At 38.5% G+C, this 15,614-nt stretch overlaps 1 protein-coding gene across 5 annotated transcripts in view; it reads right to left on the bottom strand.

Annotated features, from left to right (window-relative positions):
- The window catches only part of LOC107687944 (guanine nucleotide-binding protein G(z) subunit alpha), a 47,679-nt gene that overhangs the window by 14,713 nt on the left and 17,352 nt on the right, over positions 1-15,614 (bottom strand). For 4 of the 5 annotated variants that reach the window (XM_016485442.1, XM_016485455.1, XM_016485474.1 and 1 more), the window contains one exon: positions 3,149-4,466. In XM_016485442.1, coding sequence (XP_016340928.1) covers positions 3,149-3,871 — 723 coding nt within the window. In that variant the 5' untranslated portion in view covers positions 3,872-4,466. Of the gene's footprint in view, positions 1-3,148; positions 4,467-5,770; positions 5,909-15,614 lie in introns of those variants that run through there. The other variant, XM_016485446.1, reaches the window with a different exon arrangement.

The following is a 15,614-nucleotide window of genomic DNA, read 5'->3' as shown; positions in this document are numbered from 1 at the left end:
TAATATAATAGAGAGAGAGAGAGAGAGAGAGAGAGAGAGAGAGAGAGAGAGAGAGAGAGTTTATTAATACATGCCATTTATACTTACTTTTTTTTCAGGATTTTTTGAAGTTCATAAAAACAGTGTGTATTTGAAACCGATATCTTTTGTAACCTTATAAATGTCTTTACTGTTAATTGTTAATTCTTAAGTATTAATTTCTTTTTAAAAAATGTAATTGATACCAAATGCAACAGGATACTCAAAAACCTATTGGGATGCAAAAAACAGCCAAAGACACCCTTCTGTGAGCAACGTGTATTGCTGTAGGGGAGGTCTTTTAAAGGGGATGAATTTAAAAAACAAAACACAAAAAACCCAGAGGGTTTTGCCATGCAAATTGTCTAACAGCTATGACACAAAACACTGTTAGCATGCTAATTAAAGCCTAAAATTAAAATTATTTTCATAAAATACAATAAAAAAAATCTAGATGAACTAGTTGACCTTACTTCATGAATATTCAGCAGTTGTGACTCATTTATTTGTTCCATTCAAAATCCACTTGGCTTAAAAATCTTTTTGAGCATGACGCTTCTGCCTGTAGCTGTATAATGGTTTAATATGCTGCGAAAACAGCTGTTCATTTAATCAGATATTTTAATATAGTACTGTTTTCTTTTTTAATGACTTTGATCAAAAGTGGTTGTCTAGACACATTATTGCAGCACAAAAGCTTTTAGTATCTCTTGCCCGACCCTGCCATCTTAGTCAACATTGTCTATATTTAGCACACAAGTCTCCAAGATTTCCTGTTATTAACTACATACTTCAGATCACCGTCACTCTATTTCTCTTCTAATACTCGTTTCTCTCCCTGTGGCTGACAGTCCATTCAGACAGACTTTCTCAAGACCACGGAGCATTGCTTAAAACCCTTCTCTGCCACTTTGACTCAATCATTTGGTGACCGATCCCCTTTGCCTCATCCGATGCATGCGAGTGAGTGAATGTGCAGAGTGTCATTTTAGAAATTCTGCTCTGTACCGGCAGAACCAGAGCAGACTGGCAGCACGCAAGCGGCAACACATGTGGGCCAGTTCAGAGACGAATGCTTACTGAGTAATCTAATTCAGAGGCTCACCCCAGACCCTGGAGCTCAAACACACACTCATCTAGCTGTTAGCGTATGTTTACGAAACTTGCGAGTCCCTGTGTAGCCCAGATTTACCATGAGCCTTTCCTGGATGGTCAAGGATGACAAAACAACAAAAACATCTTTCTTATGAACAAGGAAAAAAACCTGATGTATCATATTTATTCACTGTATCTTTTAAAATCAACATTACATGACATTAGCAAGCTATTTTACTTCCGTAATATAACATATTTCTGTAACAGTATACTCAAGATATTCTAACCCTAAAGCTAATCGATGAATCATTTGCAATACTGTAAAACCAGGAACTTGTGTTAAGAAAATACAATCCATTTGTTGAATTTAAAGGCAATTTCATCCGAATCTATCATGAAAATCATCAACACACCTTATAAACATGTGAGACTGAGGCTAATAAATTATATTTGAAGATGACCTCAGGCTATCTTTGACTGCTGAAATGGTTTTCAACCAGATAAGACCGCAAATCTGCAAAACTGTTGGAGGAGGTCCACCCTTCCCCCTTCAATAAATTCTCTTTTCACCACTCCCCTAGCGAGACGCTAACTCCTCCCTTCAGTTTCCTCACTTCCTCGTTGACTTGTTACTTCTTTTTTCTTTCAAACTTTCTAGCAGAAGACACGCAAAACTTTCTCTGACCCCCATCACATCAGAGATTTACCCCAGCGCTAAATCTGATCATTCTCGCGGGTACACCCTGACACCTTGCACTGTGAACTCAATTATCACTCTTGCACATCCCCCCTCCCCTCCCCCCCAAGACTCGCAGAACACTTTTATTTTTAACTTCCCAATGTTAATTGATATTCCAGGCTAATGCACTACTTGGAATTTCTTATTGTGAGTCGAGGGAAAAGATTTAGCATAACGCACACAGGTATGTAGTCTTTAAACTCATTGATAAGCAATTCGCTTTACCACATGGAGAGAGAATGTATGCGGTTAGACGGTCATTTAGAAAAGTTAATTCCGAGTCTTAACACAAGCACACCTGTAATTAACGTTGAAGGCAAATATAATCGGGTTTACTCTGTAAATATCATTTGCTATTAATTGACGGGAAGCCTGCTGTAAGACCAGCTTATGCTAGCATGAATTTCAATGGTTGTCCACTCTGCTTAAAAAAAGCCTTAGCTAATTTGCTGGTCACCCAGTCTGGGGTGCATTTCCCAAATGTGTCTTTAGCCAACTATGGTCACAAGTTCCGTCATTACCAACATAGTTCAAAGATTTAATGTTTTTCCCGGAACAATAGTTCCAATGAACATTCACAAACAGCACTGCAAATTTATATTTTCAGACAGTATAGACCAGACAGGGAAGCACAGGGCAGAGAAAAGGGAATGGGATCGGCAAAGGACCTTGAGCCGGAAATCAAACTATACTCTATGTCTGCATGGTGCCCACGAGGCTATCAGCACTGCCAGCACTGCAAAGTTGTGTGGCTGGAACAACAGTACAGCTCTCAACCTGTGATAAGAAGCAATGTTTCTTGTTAGCATGTTTGGAATTATGGATGTGCGACAAAGTTATTACAGTTTTTGGAAACAGTCATGGCTAGTTAGTGTTAATTTCTTCAACGATGCATTATACTATGGTAGTTAGGCAGCATTATGTCATTCTACGGCAACGCAACACTGCTCAAGCAGCATTATCTTTCTGATGAATTTAGGTGACCAATGTAGTCTTGATGGTTAATTTAGTCCAAATCTCCTGGGAACATCAGAGTTTAAAACACAACAAGCTATGCTGGTCTTTTAGCAGGGTACTGTTAGGTCTTTGAACAGCTTGAATGTAACTGAAAGTTTGTGTACTGCAGGAAATGTGGAAGCAAGATGATAAAAGCAGTTTGTTTGTCAGTGCCACGGATGGGAATAATTTACTGTAGAGATGTGCATAGCCTAGTGCAGATAACATTGGGTTCATGTGTCGCTACTTGCACTGTCTGTTTGCATTAAAGGCCCGAATACAAAATTGGGCTCTCCTTACCGTCTGGTTGTCTTCATAAAGCTTGAGGTCATAGCCGCTGAGCTCCACACAGAATATAATGGCAGTCACACCCTCAAAACAGTGGATCCACTTCTTCCTTTCTGAACGCTGGCCGCCCACGTCCACCATTTTGAAGGTGAGCTCCTTGAAGGTAAATTTGTTCTCAACAATGCCAGTGGTCATGTCACGTGAGCGCAGAATGTCCTCAACGGTTGGGATGTACTCTGGCGCAGAAATGCGGTCCAGGTCGTTTAGATAATAGGCTGTATTATCCTCTAGGTGATATTCATTGGAGCGGCAGAAGCACTCCTGGACCCCTGGATCGGCCCACAAGCGCTTCATCACCCCCAGGAGCTCTGGCGTGATCTCACCCTTGCTCTCGGCAGGCCCGGTGAGGGCAAAGAGTTGCACTGCGTCGTAAGCCCGATCAGGGTTGTGGAAGTCGATCTTCAAGGTGGCGAGGGCACGGATGATGCGGGTGAGCGAGTCAATGGCATTGTAGAGGATGAGGGGCTTGTATTCCTTGCAGGCCTCCAGGTTGAAGCCTCCACTGTGGATGATCTTCATCTGCTTCACGATGGTGCTCTTGCCAGAGTTGCTGGTGCCAAGCAGCAGGAGTTTAATCTCACGCCGCTGGCGCTGGCTTTCTGAGCGGAGGTGTCGATCGATGCGACGTGAGCGCCGGGCGGCCTCCTTCTCCTCTGAACTCTGCCGGCACCCCATGGTTGACTGCACCTGGACTTGAGCTGGTAATCCCAGGAAGTGGGAGAGTGGACGGTAAATGTATGCAATGTAAAAAGATATGGTGATACAGTTGAGCTGATACTAGAGGAAGCTATTGCTGGAAACCAGTTTCAGATTGGTGTTAGACAACATGCATTGTCCAAGTCTACAGTTTTTGAGTAACTTTTTTCAAGGGTTGATGTTTTGGCATTCAGTGCTACCATGACATGGTGGAAGACCCACTCAGGCCCTGGCATAAGGGCGTGTTTGCCTTCGAGATCCCAAGGACTTGGGGTTCATATCAGGGGACTCTCTCCCCTGAGCACGGCAGACTTTAAGTGGACTTGTCAGTGTTCATCGAGAGAAAGTCGAAACCGTAAAATTCCTTCACTCTCCTCCCTCATGGCGTCCAGTGTGCTTCACTGTAATTCTGTGACTGATTCATCTGTTGTCAATTCCTCCCTTCATTAATTTTCTTCAGACACTTTCCATCCAATGGAATGTCAGACCTTAGTTCTCGTAGACTGTTTTTGGTGTCTGTGTACTAGATCGTCTTGCTTGCATAAGCCAGTGAGGCAGCTAAAGGCCCATGTTCCTGCAGGTAAAATAAAAAAAAAACAAGACGTTAATAATCATGAAACAGAGAGGAGGGAAAGTAAAACTGAGAATTCTAAGAAGAAAGTTTCTGTCTTAGAGATCTTAAACCTTCGTAAACCTTCTGGACTGGACGATGTTCCCACAAAATTAAATATTAATCACTTCACAGTTCTTAACTTCAAAGTCAACATAATACATGCATTCATAACCCAGTTTTACCTCTGTAATGTGACGTATTTCTGAAACAGAATATACAATGAAAAAAAACTAGGACTTAGGACTTGAGTTTTTCTGTAATTGATTGGATTGTGAGAAGTGAGTGTTTCATACCAGGATGGAGTCAGACCTGAATGAAACACTGCTGACACCGACTTTTGAGGAAGCATTTTGACCTGGGCATGTAGGCTGAAGGTCAAGATTGCCATCAAGAGCTCCTAGATGCACCCCAATCATAACGTTTCTTTTCAAATCTATCTTTATTTGCTATTATTACTGCAACTTGAATTATATTTATGTTACCTGGAATAATATTTAAGAAAAATGCTATATTACCTACAGAAGAACCCCTAAAACAATGCCTATTGTAAGTAACTATTTGGCTACTGGCTACACTGACCTTGGTGATGTGAGAAAAACAAATGAAGACAAACCTTTTTTGGCAGCATTTTGAAAGTTAATAGGTTGATTTAGTGTTGGCTTAGATTTAGTATTCTGAACACAACAGAAATCTTTTCAACAAAAACACTTGAATTGCACATGCAGAGTAAACAAATGTACATGTGTAAACTTGTCACAAACCCAAGAAAAATCACATCAATTGCTTTCTTGTGCCCACAAGTAAAAAAAAGCAGCGTAAACTCAGGCAAAGCATGAACAGACATGGTCATTAGCACAGTCAGTCTCTGTTAGCTCTACAATATACTTCTGCTACACACTTCTGCTTTCTCAAACAGACACACACACACACACACATACTTACATTTGTGGTTTACGGGGACTCTCCATAGGCGTAATGGTTTTTATACTGTACAAAATGTATTTTCTATCACCCTACACTAGCCCTACACCTAAACCTACCCCTTACAGAAAACTACTGGCAATTTTTGAATTTCATAAAACACCGTTTTGTATGTTTTTTAAGCCTTTTGTTTTACGGTGACACAGGAAGTGTCCTCATAAACCATGTTTATGTTGTAGTACCCATGTCATTATACACATTTGTGTCCTCATAAACCATATATACCAGTACACGCACACACACACACACACACCTTAGATCATGGTTTGTAACAAAAATCTAACCTTCTCCATAGTAAGCCTATCCCATCATGCGCTCCCTAGTCACCGGCATCTCTCTGTGACCATAGATTCAGGTCTGCCAAGAGGGTGATCCAGCACACAAAGCCCACATACATTTGTTCTCAAACAGACACATCCACACACACACAAGCAGAGGCAGGCAGGGTGTGAAATGGAAACAGATGTGAGATGAATGTCCTTCCCTGAAGCAAAAGGTACCGCCCATTCTACTCTCCCTTTCCCCAAGCCTCAACCACTGAGCTAACTGATAGCAGGTGGACTGTTTATTTACTGTCATGGTGGAAAATAACTGGCTCAGACAAGCAGGTGCTTCTCTCCAGCTCATTCCAATGTAATAAATGCAACAAACCCCTTTAGAAAACCGTTTTATGGCAGGGCTCAACTATAAAAATATTTTCTGCTGGCTCAGTCAGGTCAGTGTTTTTACTGGCACCACCGCAAAAAAAAAGAAAAAGAAAAATAAAATATATGAATTCTTCAAAATGTCTGAAACAAACTCTTATACAAGTATATGAACACAAATGCTAGCCATGCAAGCTCGATTTTGTGCGTCAGTGTGTTGTGAAAGGGCCACAATAATGGACAGTAATTCAAACCATCTTTTACCACACAAAGTCAACAACTGTCATGATGGAGCAACAATGTGAGGAGAATTTTACTGAGCATATGTTTATATTTGCCTGAGAAATAAAACATGCAGTTTAATAGCAAAGGTACAGCAACAACCCGCAAGAACAACCCAGAACACCCTAGCAACAGCACAGCAACCACTCAGACCACCTTAGTAACTGCATAGTAACAATCACTTAGAAAGAGCCTAACAACTACTCAGAACACTCAAGGGACAGAACCTCATAGAACACCTTCACAATTGCATAGCAACACCCTGAGCAGAACAAAAGCAGAACAATCCCATAGAAACTATCCAGAACACCCTAGCAACCTCATAGCAAGACCGTAAGAACAGCTCAGAACACCATAGCAATTGCATAGAAACACCATAGCAACCACTCAGAACACTTAAGCAACAACTTAAGAACCAATCACCCTACTTAGCAATTGCATAGCAACACCATAGCAACTACTCAAAACACCCTAGTAATACCATAGCAACACCCTAAGAACCACTTAGAACACTCAAGCAACAACTAAAGAACCAATAAGAACACACATTTAGCTCAAAACACCATATCAACACCCTAAGAACCACACAGAGCACTCTAGCAACAACACAGAAACACCCTAAGAACCACTTAGAACACTCCAGCAACAACTTAAGAACCAATCAGAGCATCCTATTTAGTAATTGCATAAAAACACCATAGCAACTACTCAAAACACCCTAGCAACACCCTAAGAACCACATAGAGCACCCTAGCAACAACATAGCAACTCTTTAAGAACCACCTAGAACACTCTAGCAACAACTAAAAGACCAAAACACCATAGCAACACCCTAAGAACCACACAGAGCTCTCTAGCAACAACATAGAAACACCCTAAGAACAACTTAGAACACTCCAGCAACAACTTAAGAACCAACCGGAATATCCCATTTAGCAATTGCACAGTGACACCATAGCAACTGTTCAAAACAGTAGTTCTTAGTAGTTCTCACCATAGCAACATCCTAAGAACCACGCAGAGCACCCTAGCAACAACATAGCAACACCTAAGAACCACCCAGAACACTTCATCAACAACTTAAGAACCAATCGGAATATCCCATTTAGCAATTGCATAACAACACCATAGCAATTACTCCAAACACCCTAGCAACATTCTAAGAACCACACAGAGCACCCTAGCAACAACATAGCAACACCCTAAGAACCACTCAGAACACTCATGCAACAACTTAAGAACCAATCAGAACATTCCATTTAGCAATTGCATTACAACACCATAGCAGCTACTCATAACACCCTAGCAACACCCAAAGAACCACACAGAGCAGCCTAGCAACAACATGGCAACACCCTAAGAACCACTCAGAATACCTTGGGAACTGCATAGCAACACTAAAGAACCACCCAAGCAACCCCAAAACAACTCTATAGAAACTCCCCATTAAAACACCCTAGCAACACCATAGCAATACCCTGAAAACCACACAGAACACCCTAGCAACAGGATAGCTCACAGTTAACCATAGCAAAAAAAAAACCCTACCAGTCATTTTTCATATCCTTGCATAACACCTTGTTCTTCAGTCTGACAGCATTTGAATGCATTATGCCATCCATTATTGAAAGCATCCCAAACAATATATGGATAAAGGATCCCTCAATATGATGTGAGCCCTAAATCAATTTGTCATGAAATATGCACTTTGAAGGGGAGTAGATGAGCTCTAAAGGTGATCTGTTAGAACACAAGAGCCTGAGGGACAGCATAATAAATGGATGCTCTTTTTGACAGGCCGTGTGCTAACAAATGTGAAATCACGCCATGGCCTAGTTTCGGCGGAGAGATTACATTTCTTAGACCGGTCGCACAGAGAGAGAATGCATCTCCAAGATCTGTCACAGACACAATCCTGCTCTTAGAAAGATTACTGCACAAATGTGTGGCAGGATTGATGGGGAAAAGCCACAGCAAAGTACGGCGCACACAAAGGAAGGTATATCGAGGGATTTTACTGTTGATTCAATAAATCGTGTCAAACTCGTTCATGTTCAGCTAGATGCTCTGCTAGCGTAGTGGAGCAGTTTCTGTGTGTACACTCTAAATACAATACACTTTTTTTTGTCCAAGGCCTTTTTTTTTCCAAGCATGACACTAACCGCACATTTTTTGTTGTTGTGAGAACTATTCCATTTTTTTAGATAAAGCCAATACTCCCTCTTAAAGGTCATCTGGCCTGTCCCAACTCAGAGGTCTTGAGGTCTTCGTACCATCTTATTTCTATAGTTTTCTACGATCTGCTTATGCCTGACAATCGCAACATTAATAAGGTGTATAGCCTACCGAATTTGGCCATACTTTTACACCATCCTCTTCCATTAAGCCTATGGGATGATAAGAGTTTAGCGTGTCGCGTTCATATATTCTCATCTGCTTTCCTGTACCTAGTAACCTATACTTTATTTACATTGTATTAATAAATGGCAGCGGCTATTTGCACTAAGTGTAAATAGCGATAGAGGCTACACTAAGTGCAAATAGCAATAGATACTATTTACACTAAGTGAAAATAGCATATTTTCTTAGCGATAGATGCTATTTACACTAAGTGCAAATAGCGATAGAGGCTATTTACACTAAGTGCAAATAGTGATGGATGCTATTTACACTAAGTGCAAATAGCAATTGATTCTATTTACACTAAGTGAAATTAGCAGTATTTTTAACAATATGCTATTTACACTAAGTGCAGATAGCAATATATTCTATTTACACTAAGTTAAAATAGCAGGATTTTCTGCTATTTATACTACTTATTGCAAAAAGTGGCAATTATCCGCACCTCAGTATTATAGTAATTTAAAAAAACAGTATGTAGTAATAACGTATTGAGTGTAAATTATCATTTTAATTCAAATTATTAAATGGATGCCACCTTATTGGGACAATAAAGCCCTCCCTACACCTACCCTAACCCTACCCGATACTTTATTTTCAACTTTTTGATTATTTCCTTTATTTTTATTGAAAATAAATGCCTTTCCGATGTGACATGAGATTTGAAAAGGGAGAAAAAAAGTTCGGCAAAAGGCGGATTCGATCGCGTCGAAAAAGACTACGGTACACACTTTAACATCTACGCCGCTGAAGCTGACTTGTTTTTTGCCGTTTTTTATATTGTTGACCACCCCTATCACACGTTTGTGGGCAGAGCTAGTGTAAATAGCCTCTGCAAATAAGGCGAGCTATTTGCACTTAGTGTAAATAGACACTCCATTAATGAATAGGCTATACCGAGTTTGGGCTTTTTAATTTATACCACTGTCTTCGTCCATTGAGCCATGTATTTTCTTTAGGTTTTCAGTGGGGCACAAAACACTTAACGTGCAATTTAGCACAATTTGCTTTCATATTCTGGGCTATTCTGCTTGTTTGTAAATAGTAGCCTATATGTTTATTTTTAATAAGGTGTGTCCTCCAGTGTCACTGTTTTAGTAGGATACATTAAGCCCCGTTAAGCGTTTGTGAAACAGTCCGCGGCCACACCCCCGCGCTAATGGTACAGCCCACATCTCACATTGTAAGATTAAAAAAAATGGAAAAATAGAAAATTGTTTAGATTTTATTTATTCAAAATATCATTTCTGAAGTCACAATTTAGCAAAAGTAAAACTGAAAAAAGGAAAGAAAATGGCAATTGTTCATTTATGAAGTAGCTGAAAAAAAATTAATGTTTGGTTTCATTTTTGCATTTTTGCATTTGCTCCATATATGGTCTGAAAATTGAATTGTGAAGCGTTACACGGACCCACATCAATATATATATTTTAAAATTCCATTCCAATTATTAGTAAAAGTAATGCCTTGTAAATAATCTTAAATTGTACATTGCTATTTCTGTTACGGTGGAGCCGTTGCTTGCACATTACATCTGCACTTTATTAGAAAACTACGGTGACCGAGAAGTGCAAAGCAAATCACAATTCTGATTCGGATTTGTCGTTGTGTTTTCTGACTTGTTAATTTGTTTTCGGATTTGTCGTTGTGTTTTCTGACTTGTTATTTTGTTTTCGAATTTGTCATTGTGTTTTCTGACTTGTTATAATGTTTTCTGAATTGTTGTTGTGCTTTCTGAATTGTTATTTTGTTGTTTAGACTTGCATTTGCGTTTGTAATTTGTTATTTTGTTTTCAGAATTGTGATTTGTTTTGTACTTCTCGGCCACCGTAGAAAACCCTCACTTAATTTCAGATACTTAGTTATTTGATTCTTAGTTCTGCATCTCACAGTAAAATTAAAATGTTGAAGCTAAAGTTCAAGTAAATGTTTATTTGACCATATGACAGTAAAATTAAATTGAGTTTTAAAATAATTTGTAGCTATAAATGTAAAATAAATAGAAAATAAAATGGAAAGTGCCATAAATATTCAAAAAGTATACTCATTCTGAGTATAGATCTCATTTCTGCATTTCTTCTAGTTCAGCATTACATCAGTCAAGCAGTGATGCTTTTAGAGCTAATACCATTTATATAATTACTTTAGAGCAAATTGGCAATTGGAGTAGCGTATATTTATGATAGTTGATTATTCTGCAACATTTCACCTCTGTCGGAGACTAACGATGACAGCTGGAATGGTTGAGAAATACAACCTGTGCCAGACCAGTCTCGCTTTACCATTTCCGCTTTCGTAACACAACCCATGCTTGGATGTCTAAACTAACACTGTCGCTTGACGTAAGTATCAGACAAAACAGAAACCTAGAAACCAAAACATTATGCCTGCGACGCTTTGTTGAGTGTATCAGAAATGCATTGGCAACATGTATCAGAAACATGTCCTGAGGCCATGAGCGAATGTGTGAGTGGATGGAGAACGACAGGGGTCTCACGGTTAAACCAGACTCATGTTTTCTCATGAGCGCTGAGGTAATCTGACCCCACTGGCTCCCTTTCGCCTCCAGAGATCAGCTTTTCTCAGACCCACATATTTCCTGATTTTAATGCACCTGTAATTATAATGATTTTCCAAAACGCTGCACATGAGCAGAAGGCTTAATGTCATACTCTTGTGCAGTATGTTTGATTTGTAAGTTGTATGATATAGAATAGGAGAATGTTTACACAAAACTAGTTTCCAACCCATTTTATCTCTATAATCTATGGAAGCTTGTTTCTGTCACTGGATAAAAACATTAAACAAAAAAGTAATTGTGACTTAATCTCCCAGTTCAGACATTTTTTTTTATTTTTTATATTTTTAAATATTTTTTTTTTGTGAGTTTATATCTCACAGTTCTGACTTTTTCCTCACAATTCTCAGAAAAAAAATCAGAGTCGCAACATATAAAATGAGAATTCTGAGAAAAAAGTCGGAATTGAAAAATGTAAACTGGGAATTGCAACAAAAAAAAATAATTCTGAGTCTATTTGTTGTTGAGTGTTTATATCTCGCAATTCTGACTTTTTTTCTCGCAATTGACATTTTTCTCATAATTCCGAGTTTATATCTTGAAACTCTGGGCTTACGTCTCGCATTTCTGAATTTTTTTCTCTCAATTTTGAGTTTATATCTTGCAATTCTGAATTGTTCTTGCAATCCTGAGTTTATATCTCACAATTCAGAATTTGTCTTGCAGTTATGAATTTATATCTCGCAATTCATATTTTTATCGCAATTCTGAGGTTATATCTAGACATTCTGACTGTTTTCATCACAATTCTGAGTTTATATCTAGACATTCGGACTTTTTCCCGCACAATTCTGAGAGGAAAATATGGAATTGTGAGCTATAAATTTGCAGTTGTGAGAAAAACTTGATTATATCTATTTGAAATTCATTGTGAAAAATGTACATTTCGATATCATGTTGACTCAGGACCTCTGCAGACACTGAAAAAAAATGTGGATGTAAAAATGAATGTCTGAAACCAATGAAAGTCAGTGTACCTGTCAGATGAATGCATTCTGAGGAACACTGAGGTCGTATTTTTATTGAGTTGGTCACCCATGTGACCCTGGCCACTACAGACTACTCCCTTTCCCCAGAACAAGCCCAGCTTTGTGAAATAAATAGATTGTTATATAACACGCAGTGGCATCTCTGTCTTATTGATGAATGCTTGTGTTATGTAAGGCAGCCTGCCAGTTGTAACTCTCTGGGATACACTCTTGGCCCAACTCATATATCACATAGATTTGACAGAGCGGGAAACCTGTGTCAAATTAAGTGAAAGCATACTATGGTTAGTGTATAATGACGCACAGATTTGAAAGAGCCTCTTGGGATATTTGTTTTTGCTCAGTTCAAATTTATGTTCCTATGGTAATGTTAACCAACCGTCAAATAGCAATTTATGCATTGTTTTATGCAGAGTAAACTACATATTTTTCTTACTGAATATCTTGTTGCACTGGTGATACACACTGACAATACATTGTAACATACATTTGTTAGATATGAGTGTAAGTAGCCTATAAATCATCTTTAATAATCTAATTGCACTGATTTTTAATTAATGCTAATTTTAATGAACAAAAATCATTGTCTAGACAGAATGATTTTCATTTCTTTTCATTTTACATTTTATTGTAATGTAAACAACAATTTGCCGTAATGCAAAATGCATAATTTTTTTTCCCTTTGGATGGATGGATGCATGGATAAAAAAAATAAAAAAAATCCAGAAAATTGCACCCAATCAACTCCCTTGATCAAATATACAATATGTGCACACAAATGTCACAAACCTATGACCTTTTTCTTCCCCATATAAAGTAGAATGACCCAGAGAGTTCATTCCTGCCATCTGTGTTGAGGATGGCTTGACGTCAGTCACTGTCCCCCCTCCACCCATCCTCCCTCCCTCCGTCCCTTCGGTATTCTGGCACACTATTGAGGGAGGGTTGCTGTCTATAAATCACACCGCTGTATTTCCCCCACATTGACTCATGCCCCAGTTACAGACACTAATTGATTACAGTGCAGAACCATTATACAGAAACCATACAGTATCCCAGCTCAATGAAACAGACTCATAAATCTTATCACATCTCATCTCATCTCTCTGTATTATTAATAAGGCATCGCGGAATAGGAAGCCACAGTAATGTAAACTGAATTCACAAACTGGATAGGCATTCCTGAGGGCAAACAACTGCTGAGATGTGTTGTGTCAAATATACAAGTACTAAACACTAAAGCATTAATATGTCTGATATAAACTCTAAAGCTATTAATCCGCTCTGCGCTAAGCTAGTTCTCAAATTGTGCATCGGGATGGTTGTGTTTTTGTCTATTGAGCAGCGACGGGAGGAGTCCGGGGTTACTGTGTCAGTGGGCAGCTGAGACCACATACCGACCAGAACAGATGCAGCCTTTGATCACACTGACAATAGTGAACAATCGTACAATTGACCAAACGATGTAGAATCAGATACCATTTCCCTTAATTTGTCCTCTTGGTTTCAACCACCCATCATAAGAGCAATCATTGTTTAAGGAGATGTGTATCAGAGGGGAATTTTCAAACCACTGTTGCAATCGGTTTCAAGTGCCGTTGGGGCGAATTTCCTGTTGCACTGTTAATTTTTTGCTTCTTTTTAATTTCTCATCTTTCGATTGAAGACACAGGGTTTCAATTTGGCCAGCGGAGAGCTGCGGCTCTCAGAGTTGCATCGCATGGCATCAGAGATTTGATGGAACATGCATGACTCAAATCAGCCATTTAATTGTTCTTGTGAATTCCACCGCAGGGCGCCTAGAGTCCACTTGACAGAGAGCACAAATGAGAGCGGACAGAATAAGAGAAGCTTTTATAGAGAAATCACATATAATCTCCTTCATTTAAATTATTTCTCTTATAGAGTGATGAGAAGAAATGGAGTGCAAATTTTTGGCTTTTCAGATGATTGCGGAAGAAAAATGTTGTAATCAACAAAAGTTTATGATTCTGTCATGTTTTGTTCATCATGATAATCTTCACAAACTTATATGATATTTAAAGCCTAAATATACAATTGCCAGAAGTAAATAGCTAAACGTAGGCTAACACTACAGTCACATGACTTCACAGTCACCAGTGTTAAGCTGCTGTCAACTTTTTCAGTCTTTATTTAAAAATGTTTTCCCTGTAAGTTTGAGTTACAATTGTTTGCAAGAGTGCCATTATAAACACAATGAGGGTGTGAAAGCAACTAGTGAGTAGATGAGCTATCCCATTCAATATGTGACCCTGGACCACAAAACCAGTCATAAGGGTACATTTTTTGAAATTGAGTTTTATACATCATATGAAAGCTGAATAAATAAGCTTTCCATTGATGTGTGGTGGTTGTTATGATAGGACAATATTTGGCCGAGATACAACTATTTGAAAATCTGGAATCTGAGGGTACAAAAAAATCTAAATACTGAGAAAATCGCCTTTAAAGTTGTCCAAATTAAGTTCTTAGCAATGCATATTACTAATCAAAAATTAAGTTTTGATATATTTACAGTAGTAAATTTACAAAATATCTTCATGGAACATGATCTTTACTTAATATCCTAATGATTTTTGGCATAAAAGAAAAATCGATAATGTTGACCCATACAATGTTTTTTTTGGCTACTGCTAAAAATATACCCAAGCGACTTAAGACTTGTTTTGTGGTCCAGGGTCACAGATGACGTTTAATGTTCAAAAGCTTCACAAGGAGGTATTCCTGATGTATTTTATGTTGTAGAATAAAACATGAAAATATCTCGATTTTGTGTTAATCACAGACCCTATTTCAGGCATTTACCCAAAAACCCCATTCAAAAAAACCCCATTGACTTCAGCATGATGGAACCGGATGTGCTAAAATGCAAACTCATTTCCAGGTTTTGGCCTACAAAAATATATCATGCCTGCAACACTATTTATCCTAAAAACATTTTATTGTTTTTCATTTGACACTTCTCTCATGAGCTTTCATGCTAGGGATTTCCAGATGTCAAGAATTTAAGAGTTTTTCTCTTAAATTTATAAATTTTCTGCCAAGTGTTTTACTTAAAGCTGGACACCATGCACACTCTCTCTACACTGCATGATGATCTGAAAGCACTGATGAACATGTACAGGTGCATCTCAATAAATTAGAATGTCATGGAAAAGTTCATTTATTTCAGTAATTCAACTCAAATTGTGAAACTCGTGTATTAAATAAATTC

This window comes from Sinocyclocheilus anshuiensis, unplaced genomic scaffold (assembly GCF_001515605.1).
Source record: "Sinocyclocheilus anshuiensis isolate Anshui unplaced genomic scaffold, SAMN03320099.WGS_v1.1 scaffold205, whole genome shotgun sequence".
Classification (NCBI taxonomy): Eukaryota; Metazoa; Chordata; class Actinopteri; order Cypriniformes; family Cyprinidae; genus Sinocyclocheilus; species Sinocyclocheilus anshuiensis.
Note: the sequence above shows the minus strand (reverse complement) of the source record. Positions and strands in the feature narration are given on the sequence as shown.